The sequence below is a fragment of the Chinchilla lanigera genome, unplaced genomic scaffold, assembly GCF_000276665.1.
Source record: "Chinchilla lanigera isolate Chin_1 unplaced genomic scaffold, ChiLan1.0 scaffold00080, whole genome shotgun sequence".
In the NCBI taxonomy this organism is placed as follows: domain Eukaryota; kingdom Metazoa; phylum Chordata; class Mammalia; order Rodentia; family Chinchillidae; genus Chinchilla; species Chinchilla lanigera.
The window spans coordinates 2,893,715-2,905,853 of NW_004955481.1; the positions used below are offsets into that span (position 1 = coordinate 2,893,715).

At 35.8% G+C, this 12,139-nt stretch overlaps 1 protein-coding gene across 2 annotated transcripts in view; it reads right to left on the reverse strand.

Annotated features, from left to right (window-relative positions):
• Nucleotides 1-12,139, reverse strand: part of Cpd (carboxypeptidase D) — a gene marked incomplete in the record, with an annotated part of 66,332 nt that overhangs the window by 8,472 nt on the left and 45,721 nt on the right. For both annotated transcript variants that reach the window (XM_005402656.2, XM_013503460.1), the window contains 7 exon segments: nt 1,735-1,799; nt 1,892-1,987; nt 2,855-2,986; nt 4,159-4,294; nt 7,445-7,640; nt 9,380-9,703; nt 11,127-11,296. In XM_005402656.2, coding sequence (XP_005402713.2) covers nt 1,735-1,799; nt 1,892-1,987; nt 2,855-2,986; nt 4,159-4,294; nt 7,445-7,640; nt 9,380-9,703; nt 11,127-11,296 — 1,119 coding nt within the window.

The following is a 12,139-nucleotide window of genomic DNA, read 5'->3' on the forward strand; positions in this document are numbered from 1 at the left end:
ATGATACTCCCAGACATGAAATAGAGAGGAAGTCTATTAAATATTTATTAAAACTATATAAGCAGAAATATTTCAAAGCAACTTGAAAAAGGTACCTGAAATCAATACTACAGAGAACCACAGCAGCTAAGACAATTCCCAGACTTGAACCAGGTTATACACCCAGAATACCCCCATGTAGATGTTATCAGATAACCTTCAGGAGGGACCCGGAGGCAGTAAGAGAAACTCACACTGGCCTGGCAATTGCAAAGCCGTGAGTTCGGTTCCCGGTACCGGAGAAAAACCAAAAAAAAAAAAAAAAAAAAAAAAAAGAAAGATGATATTGTTATCAATACTACCAGAAATGCCTTACAAATCCAACATAACACCTAGTAAAATTCCAAAAGCCCTTTTGGCAAAAAAAAAGAAAAGCCAATCCTTAAATTACAAGAAGTCTTGAATAGCCAAAACAACTATTAAAAACAACAGGGCTGGGGATTAGCTTAGTGGCACAGCGCCTGCCCGGCAAGCACAAGGTTGTGAGTTTGATTCCCGGTACCAGAAAAAAAAAAACAAGAAACCACCCCTAAAAACAACAAAATTAAAGAACTCATATTTCTTGATTTCAAAACCTATTTCAAAGATATAATAAGTAGATATGTAGAAAATGGAGCAGAAATGAGAGTCAAGAAATAAACCCTTGCATCTATACTCCACTAATTTTTGACAAGGGGGCTAAGATCATTCAATGGGAGAATAGTCTTGTCAGCAAACAGTGCTGGGACACAATTCCACTCCTAAGCATACATCCAAAATAACTGAAAAAACAAGGGCTTGAACAGATATTTGCATGTCAATGTTCACTGCAGGATTATTAGCAATAATTAAAAAGTAGAGGCTGGGTGTGGCGGTGTATGGCTGTAATCCCAGCACTCGGCAGGCTGAGGCAGCAGGATTACCACAGATTTAAGGTCAGCCTAGGGTACACAGTGAGTTTAAGGAGAGGTTGAACTGCCTAGTGAGACCCTGTCTCAAAAACAAAGCAAACAAAACAAACAAGCCCCCAAAAGCAAAATGAAACAAAAAAAGTAGAAGCAACCTAAGTGTCTACCAACATAGAAACCGACAAAATGTGTTACACACATACAATGGGGTATTGTTTGGCTACCAAGAACAATGAAGGACTGATACGTGTTATAAAGTGGATGAACTCTTAAAAACATCATGCTTAAAACTCTTAAAAACAAAAGGATAAATATTGTATGAGTCTACTTATATGACTATTTAGAGTAAGCAAGTTGATAGAAAGTACATTAACGGTGTAACAAGGCTGTGGGGAGAAGGGATAATGAGTTATTGCTAAGTGAGCACAGAATTTCTGTTTGGGTCAATGAAAAAGTTCTGGGAATAGAGTGATGGGAAACACTGTGAGTATAATCAGTATCATTAAGTTGTATAATTAAAAATGTTAAAATGGTGAGAAAGAAGGAGAGAGGAAGACAGCAAGTGAAGGAAGGAGAGGAGAGCGAAGGGGGGTGTTTACTGTTTTTTTCCGGTACAAGGAATTGAACTCATGACCTTGTGCTTGCCTGTTTACTATTAATATTGAGGACGATCAAGCTAATTTAAGGTCTAAGCATGTCAAGAAAGATAAGAGGCAGATGCCATTCACTTTGCTGTATCAGAAAAATATTCTTTCACTCAGTAGCCAATAGTCACAATTCCATTCTAACTGTGTTTTATGACGCATACCTTCATGCTGCCCAGGTGACTGTGCCATTCTGCTCCACGCATTACCCCTCCTGGGATATTCTCATCTATAAAAGCATAGAGAGACATAGGTTCAATAAGACCATAAGGCAAGCAACCATAATTGTAATGAAAAACAAAGGATAAGGAAAACACTTACCAGACTTATTTGGGCAACTGGGCTGACCCATGTGCATTGATGGGTGATTATTTGCATAAAGAGATGCCAAGTGTTTCAGAGTCTCCTTGTTTTCCACTACAAAAAAGAAAAATTCATTAGTCAGTATAGAAATGAAGATTTTTGTTCAAATTCAACATCATGGATACAATTTATCTTCTCCTTCTACTGAATCTTGAACCTCACTGAAGTTTCTTGAGGAGTTATTATAGTAAACTATATGGTTTTGTTTGCCTACAATAACCAGACTTAGAAGACAAACGTCTTCCTTACATTAATGGTTATCTGGGATGTAGCTCAGTGGCAGAGTGCTTGCCTAGCATGCAGGAGACCCTGGGTTCTATCCCCAGTGCTGCAAAAACAAACAAAGATACTAATGGTGAGTTTACATGACAGGCTATTGCATTAAAATTCAACTTACTTTGGTGTGTTTTACCTCATTTGGTACCTAACAACAAAATCCCCTGTAAGCTGCAGTGAAAAACAAAAAAAACAAAAAAAAACTATCTCCATAGAGGTTCAGCAATCAAGTTCTAAACTCACCAAGGTGCAACACTTCAATCCAGGCTTAAAGCAGGAGACAGCAAGTCTATACTATTACTATTTGGTTAGATATGAGTTTCTTGAGGCAAGTACTGTATCATATTGTATTCTTTTGTAGTCACAAGATCTACCCAGATAATAATTGCTCAATAAATGTTTGTGAACTAAATTAAATGTGGGACAAAATAACTAGATTCAATAAAGCTAAGCCTTCATTAGATTTGACTTCGCCAAGCAACTGTCTGAATTGTTGATGGATAGAACATACAATATTCTTAGGTTGGTTGTTTTCTCATGAAAGGTAACCAAATGACCACCACTAAAAATCAGAAGAGACATTACTTACTTTGAATTTCCTGCCTACATTTAAATAGCACAAATGTGATGTGACATGCTACATACCTGTCTGCACTGGCTTGTCATATGGGTATGTGACCAGCACAGACCCACCATCTAAAGCAACAGAAAGACTGAAGTCCTGTTTTTGAATTAAATTTTCAATGATGCTTTTAGTCTCAGGCTGGGAGGCATTATCTAAAAAACAGAAAAATCAAATATAAAATAACAAGTCCTAAGTTTTAGTATAAGTATCTAAGAAAATATTCTCTAATTTATAATCAAAACAATGAGTTTAAAAATTGGAAGATACTTATTTTTCCATAAACCACTGTCTTAAGCAAGATATAGTCTAGAAGAATGGTTATTCTGGGTTTTACATACTTTAGCACAATGTACATTAGTGACACTCAGACAAGTTTAAGAAAATTCTTAGTGAAAGGAAAGATGGGTATATCCTGCTTTAAAAAATAACATATAAAGCCGGACGTGGTGGCACAAGCCTGTAATCTCAGCACTCGGGAGGCTGAGGCAGGAGGATCACTGCAAGTTTGAGACCAGCCTGGGCTACAAAGTGAGCTTAAGGCCAGCCTGAACTGCATAGCAAGACTCTGTCTCAAAAAGACAAAAAAAAAACAAACAAAAAATATAGAAATATCACCTATCTTTGAAACAAAGTAAGATTTACCAAAAAAGTGTTTTCTGCAGCAATATTTGTAAGAACAAAAAAACTGGAAACAAATGTTCACCATCAGAAAATAGTTGAATAGGGGCTGGGGATTTAGCTCAGCGGCAAAGCGCCTGCCTGGCAAGTGGAAGGTCGTGAGTTCGGTTCCCGGTACCGGAGAAAAACCGAAACCAAAACCAAAAACAAAAACAAAAAAAAAAAGAAAATAGTTGAATAAAGTATTGCCACTGCCATATACTAATGGAATAAAATGCCTTTAAATGGGATCTATAAGTACTGAAATGGAGAAATGTCAATGATGTATCCAATAAAAAAATTACAGGGCAAAATGTACAACTGATCATTCTATTTAAGTAAATAAGAGATTCCTCCAAGCACACATATAAATATAGTGTGTGTGAGTACATATACATGGGAGAGATAGAGTATGTAACTCTATACAAACTAGTGATGGAACACTCCAATAATATTGATTGAATTTCTATTTAAAAACGAATAACTTTTGCAAATGAAAAAGAAAAATTCAAAACAATTTTTATATCTGTATTCATTTATATCTCATAATCATAACCTAGACACAAAGAACTCCACTACTCATCCACAAAACAGAATCAACCAATCTCCTAGCAAAGGCATAGATAATTATGTCACAGTACCAGAAGTGCCTAAAAATTAGTCTTACTAGTGAAGTCCGTATCCAAGTCTTTGCCATGGGCATTTGTTTGTCCTATCTTTGAAGTACAGTCTTTCTCTTGTGCTCGTTCTCTCCCATCTGGATTCAGAGAAGGGACAATCACAATCCTGGTCCTGTCAATCAACTAAGACAAAAACAGGTATCGGTGAATTCATTAGCTCTATCTGGCACCATTAGGTGCCTTCCCATGCCTCAAATAAAACTATTTATTGTTCATTTTTCATGTAGTTAATTAGAAACTAGAAATTTTTTAAAAATGTAAACTAAAATTTTCTCTTGCTCTGAACAAATGTAAAAAGAAACAAAAAGCAGTGTATGGCTGATGTTCCCTACTATACCCAAACTGTGGGTGTAGCTCACTGGTAGAGCATCCTACAGACATATAAAAACTACTGGATAACTAATGTTTGATAATGACATAAACAGGGGTTAGAACCACATTTGAAGCCAAATCCAGTCTGCTGCCTATTATTGTATATAAAGGTTTTTTTTGTTTGTTTTTGTTGTTTTGACACAGGGTTTCACTATGTAGTTCAGGCCAGTCCTGAACTTGAGGTAGCCAAGTCTGGCCTTGAACTCAAGAGTGATCCTCCTGCCTCAGCCTCCTGAGTGCTGAGACTACAGGCGTGTATCACCATCCCCAGCTTGTAAATAAAGTCTTACTGGTAAGCAGCTTTGCTCATTCACTTACATATGACTATTTCTGTTTTCTAATGTAGTCACATATGACTATTTCAGGGTTGAGTAGTTACTACAAAGAATGTCTGCGTCACAAAGCCTACAATATATATTATCTGGCCCTTCATAAAAAAAGTTTGCTGATCACCGGCTTAAATCAGTAATTATGGTGAGACTATTTTCTGAATTAAAAATTGAAACATATAATCTGAAAGTATCAATGTATAGCTGGAAACAATGAGATCAAAGCATTAAAATCAGCTTATCAAAATACAATGAGGTAGGATACATGTCTTCCTATAATCTCTCATCCAGATGAGCCACAGTCATTAATATCTGCACATGTGACATGAACTAATTTCTGATATACATATTTCTAGTAGTAAGTCAGAACAAGTGATCCCTGGATTATTTATTCTGATAAAATAGTCTATAAATTGGAAATATTTGAGACCCTTTAATGTATTGGTTCTTAAATCTATTCCCTGGGGGAGGTTTTTTTCAAGGTATACCTGAGACTTTATAACAGGCCTATTGGATCAAAATTTCTGGTGATGAGGATCTCTAGTCATGCTGTATAGTCATGCTGGGTACTTTTGACCCTTAGGTCAAAACAAAGGCAATCTTAAGTGATAATGTATTATGAATGATTATTCAAGCCCAATTAAACAATTGAGGCAAGTTCTCTCGGAAAGAGTTCTGAAACTGCTGCTAGGACTAAATTGTACAGACCAGTAAGTCACAAATCTAGCTAAATGCAAGAAAACCTGGGCTGGGGAGATAGCTCAGAAGTACAGCAAGCACGTGCCTGGCCTGTGCAAGGTCCCAGTTCAATCTCTAGTATTATCAAAAAAAACCTTACTGGGTTTTGGGAGCCTAAGGAGTTTTTAAAGAAATTGATCTACCTGGGGATGAAGCCTAGGTACTGATATTTTCTAATGTCTCCTGGGTGTTTCACATGTGCAGTCCTTAGCCAGGTGTGGTGGTGCACGCCTGTAATCCCAGCACTTGGGAGGCTGAGGCAGGAGGATCATTGTGAGTTCCTTCGTTTGTTTGTTTTTTGGTACCAGGAATAGAACTCGGGACTTCGTGCTTGCCAAGCAGGCACAATTCCACTGAGCTACATTCCCAGCCCAAGGCTGAGGCAGGAGGATCATTGAGAGTTCAAGGCCAGCCTGGGCTATAAAGTGATCCCAACACCAGCCTGAACTGCATAGCAAGACCCGGTCTCAAAAAGACAAAAACAAAAACAAAAACAAAAAACAAAATAAAATAAAAAATTAAATGTGCAGTCTGGTTGAAAAAAACTGACTTAAATATTCTCCCACTTTAAAAAAGAACAAAAATGTCTTTGAGAAACTATTTACAACTTATAAGAAGTCATAATGCAATGTGCTTTGCTGAAGATTGCAAAATAATTTTTGATCAAGTCTCATTTAAGTTCATCTCACCTCGTCACATGTCATGATCTTAAATATGGTATTAATGCTTTCCAAATAACTTCTGGGGGAGGCAGTATGTTTGAACAAAACTGCATGAAGGTCTACAGTGAGATACACTTAGTGCTATTTAATTTTTTACAGAAAAAAAACATAAAAATTACTCTCTTAATTTGGGTTTGGATTTAAATTCCTGTTTTACCAATTACAGCTGAAAGATGTTGTGTAAGTTAACAAATTACTCTACTTCAGTTTCCACATGTATAAAAGGGAGATAATCATTCTTATAGGGTTGAAAATTAAATGCATGATATATACAAAGCACCCAGGTGGCACACAGTATATACTCAACAAATATTAGTTCTTTCCCCCTTTACTGAAGTTGGACAATGTCGATTAGAGAGAGTTCTAGAAGAATGTACTCTTTCTTTCCTCTCCCCAAGACAACACAGAACTAGACTGCTTGTCTCATCATACATGATCAAGCCCATGGATCAAAGTTCTTTTCTGTAGTCACTGGCTAAAGGAGACAATGCCACAGCACTTTTTGTAGACTCTCTTAGAAGCCACACTATTAAACAATTTTTAAAATTTACTACATGGAAAGAAAAACAGTCTTTCACTACATGTGTCACTGTAGTACCCTAGTTACAGACCCCCTCAGGTTATGACGCAGTAGGAGTGAAAAGTTGAGAAGGTTAGCTTGCTTCGCAAACGGAAAGCAGAACAGGAAATGGAAGGAGCAGGCAGGGATGAGGGAAAGGGAACAACAGCAACAAAAAAGAAGGTCTGTTATGTACATGCACAGACTCCCCAGGACAAATCTAATCATCATGTACTCCACAGATGTACCAAGAAAAAAATTTATAAAAAAAAGGGTAATTTGGCTTAAGTAAAAGAGTAAAGAGCTGAATACAAACCTTTATTTTTTCTCCATGTCTCTTAATATATACACAGAAATATAATAGAAAGGCACTATTAATAATGAGTATACACAAAAATTGATCCTTTTTAAAGAGCAACATTTATAATATACCAAAAGTGCCTCTGTGTAAAAATCTAACAAGAAACTTAAGAATTTTTAAATGGTTGCCTGATATCAATGTATCACTGAGCTTTTTCCTTTTAAAACATGTCAAAACAGGCTATTCTCTTACTTGGGTAACAGCTGGGTTCTTTTTGTAGTTCAGGCAGAGAAATTCTGCCAGAGCCAAAAGCAGTTCAGTTCCAACCGGAGCATTTCCATGGATACCAGCAACAAAACGAATCTTCGGTTCTTCAGGCTCAGACATGTTGGGCTTATTGGAGATTTCAAGGGACCAAATCTGACGATATTCAGCACTCTGTCCCAAACTTTCAAAGGCCAGAAACAAAAAGTCAGCAAATAATTAAGCACTATGTTAACTCTGACTTACAGATTTTAAAAATAAAAACAAACATAAAACACAATAAACCTTTAATTAAAGAAAATCTTTAAAGAATAAATCCTTAGATCAGAAAACAAATCCTTAGATCAGAAATAAATCCTTTCCAGAAAACTGGAAAAAGTCAAACAGCAGTAAACCATTATCAGATTTAGGAAATATTATGATTTAGTTTAGCATTCCTCCAAATTCAGTCCTTTCACACCACCTTCACAGTATTTTTTCCTATTTTCTATAATCTGTCTTTTTTAAAATCAGATTTTATTGGTACACGTTAGATATACATAATGATCACATTCATCATAGAGAATTTGTACCTGTATGTGATAAATAATCTGTCTTTTAAACTAACTCACTTAAATTTTTATTATGGAAATATTTACATATAACTTCCCTTTTAAAATCTAAACCTATGTAAATGAGACTTTATATTTTACTATAAATGCAACATTAGTTTTGCAGCAAAAGTAATTCAGTAAAAACAAAACAATGGTCAAATGTTTTGCTTGCCCACGAGAGCTCTTGGCTTAAGGTATGCTTTCTTTAATACAAGGAGAGAGTTAGCAGAGTTAGAAAAATAGATCAGCATTGAGAAAGATTAATAGAATAAAAAAATTATTCTTCCTCATAATAGCGTTCAGTGATACTAAAATTCTATATGGTGCTAAGATGAATGATTTTAAAATCTGAATAAGGTAGAATCAGTTGACTGAAGAATCAGTTGAGGAAAGGAAGTATTTACATTGCCAAAGTAAATATCACTCCTTGCATCTGTAAAAATTACAAATTGGAATTTAAGAAGATAGAAAAAAGAATTTCAGAAGCTAAATTTTCTGATAAATTAAAAGGATCAATGAAGACAGATAAAGTAAAAAGGTAAAAGGGCAGACCATGTTCATTAGATATGAGAACAAAAGTATAAACTTAAGGGAAAATGTCAAGACCTTACCTACGTAAGAATAAATTAATCATGGAAACAGTTTTGGAGCAACTAACAAGACGTAAAGAAGGCTTCTAATGAAACAGGGCAAGCGAAGCAGAGAAACCCCAGAAAGTGAACGGAAATGTTGGCTCAACCATAGGTTCTACATAAGCCAGTTCTACATGTTTTTCCAGGAATCTCAAGCATGTTCCTAGAGCTTTGGCTAAGACAGACTATGAATAGATTAGAGTACAAGATGTGACAGCTATGAGGACTCATTTTTTAATCTGAAAAAAAAAAAAAAAAAAAAAGGTTACAGAAGATCCCAGATAAACTCTGAATAGATCCCTGAATAGTTCCATATTCCTCCCATGCCATCATCAAAATAAAACTAAGCAATATTTAGCCAGAACATGAATCTGCAGCTGCAAAGTGGAAAAGAACTTTGATATTCAGCAACTATAAGCACTAGGAAGAGTAATTTTACATTTCATAAGGGCTCAGACTGTATACTGCTAATTTAACAAATAATTCTCCCCGAGGGTACCCCATAAAAGTTTCTAAGATTCATTGTTAGGAATATCTCCAACCAGTTATCTGTTGCAAAACAAATAAACTCCAACTTTGAACCTTCAGGTCCCAAACACTTATCTCTAAGCAAGACCTTATTCAACATGGCTGATGCTGAATAAATCATCTTAAGGACAAAAAAGAAAAAGAAACGGCAGTTAGAAAGTGACACTTACGTGGTAAGATTTGTAATAAGTGGATAATTCATTACAAGTCCTCTCAAAAATTCTGATAAGTCTTTATATGAATGGTATCGATAAAGAGCCAGGTTTGAGGAGGAGCTTAACATGATGCCTTCCAAACCATTCTCAGCTGAAAGGTCTTTAATTAAAGCTTCAAACTCTTTAGTAGTCGGGTCACTGGTATCATCAGTGCTGGTGCTATCCCCCTTTCCTTTTTTGGATTCATTGTTTGCATCTGTTGAAGATCGAACAAGTGTGAAGTTGACCTGAATAGCACCTTCACTCTTGACAGTCACATTCTTGGTAACTGGGTTATACCTATAATGAAGCAGAAAGAGCAGAGCTACATTTCTCAGCTGGAGTACACAAGTATTGCACTGGGAAACAGATGACACATGAATCTTCTGAATAAATGTGGTGTATCTTCTTAAAGAATCATATTTTAAACTTTGAGGTAATTTACAATTTTTTAAAATAATAATTAACAAAGAGACATTGGTATATACAAAATAGGAATGAATTTTTAGAATTAAAAGTATGACTTGAAATGGAAGTTTGTGTTTGCAGTAGATCCTCATGTCTCCTGGAATCTGAACTCACTTGTCTGCCATTAAGGTATGTGAGTGGAAAAGTTTGAGAAGTACCAATTTAGGACATTCATTCCCAAACATACCACTCTTGCCCTACTTCTCAACGCCCTGCTGCTGTAATTTATCTAATGTAGTACTCTGCCAAAATGAACCAAAGAAAAGATTTTGTTACTCTGTAGTGAGGTTCTAACCCCTCCATTTATGCACCATTAGATATTAGAAAGCCTTAAAAAAAAAAATGGATAACAACATAGTTGGGCATGGTGACTGATACCTGTAATCCCAGCACTCTGGAGTTAGAAGCAGGATTGCCACCATTTAGAGGCCAATCTGACCTACACAGTGAGTTCAAGGCCAGACTAAACTACATAGTGAGACTCTGTCTCAAGAAACAAAACCAAAAACCAACCAAACACTGGCCTTTAACTCTCTATATAGCCTCGGCTGACAATGAACTCATGATCCTTCTTCCTTATCCTTCTCAGTGCTGGGATTAGAGGTATGTGTCAACATGCCTGGCCCATTTTCTCTCTTTTCTTTAATGAATAAAAATAGGTTAGGAACCATGATACTAACCTGTAGTCCCAGCTAACTTAGGAGGCTTGTGGGAGGATTGGGGAAGCTCAGGAGTTTGAGGCCAGCAAAAAAGCTTAATAAATAAATATTTGTGGGAATAAAACCTTTAAAAAAGATGAAAATGCCCTACTCTGTAGCAATAAGGCAAATGTACAACACTAAAAAAATGACTGTCTATAGAGCTTTAAAAGGCTCTGTACACAAATGTAACACAGTGGCACCTACTGGACAATGTGACTAGAAAATGTGGCAGAACAGGAGTATTTTCTTTTTCAACTAATAGGTACTTCCCAGAATTGTTATCACCAGTAAAGGAAACTGCTCACTATGGCCTTTGTATCTCGATAAAGATTAGGTCATCAGAACAGAGAAAGGTGAAGATGCATAGATTTCTTGTATCTGACACTTTGCATACTCAATTTTCCATTAGAGGAGAGTGAAACAAACCCTAAACTTCCCAGCATTGAACTCTAGGTTGCTTAGCAGGTTCTCTAGGACTTTCTGAAATAATCTTCCTGAATGGAGCCATGTTTGTTTCATCCTCAGTATGCACTTCTGGAGCACTCATCACTCACCCTCGAGCAGATGCTGTGATTTTATAAGTTCCTGGAACCAAGAGACGCCAGTAATCTCCAGTTTTGTAAGTAGTCACTGGGTGATTAATTTCAGCAACACTAATGGTGGCATTTAATATACCCCTGCCATCTGTAGCATCAAGGACAAATCCTTTGACACCCTGATGAACCTGAATAAGGCATGAGAACACCAGATTTTTAATGGTAAAGATCATCATCTAATTACTTTGACAGCTCGCATTCAAAACAACAGATTGTTAATAATGTAAACTAATGAAACAGGAATTTAGTTCAGAGTAAAGAGTTTTACTCATTAATTTTTACTCATTGAACATTTTTAATTTCTAAAGACTAATTTTTCATAGTCTTGGTTTGTCCTTATCACAAAGAATAAAATAATAAACTTTGGTTAGTGTACCTACTTCAGAATGCAGGATACTGTACGAGAAAACTGGCCTGGTCTCTTCAAAAAGAAAATGTCATTTTAAAAATAATGGGGAAATTATATAGAGATATAATAACCAAATGCAATGCACAAAACTTCAGTGGATCCTGGTTCCAAAATATAGTGATAAAATTACATTCTGGGGACACATGTGGAAACCTGAATATAGACTAGGTGTTAAATAATATTTGAGAATTATTGTTAGTTTTCTTAGATGAGGCAATGGCATTTGGAAATGACATAGAGGAGAAAATCCTTATTTTGGGGAGAGAGATGCTGAAATATTTTGGGGTAAAATATCTTTAACATCTCCAATTTACATTAAAATAGTTCAGCCAAAAATGTGCATTGTGTATGTGTTTCATATAAATAAAGCAAACATAACAACATGTTAAAAACTGTTAAACCTAGGTATAGGAATAGGAGTATTCCTTTATTGTGCTAGCCTTAAAATTTCTGTATATTTAATTTTTTTCAGAATAAAATGATTTTAAATGTTAATACAGACCCAATAACTTTATACCATACTACTCAGGAAAACAATAATAGCAGAAATGTTCAAAGTTTT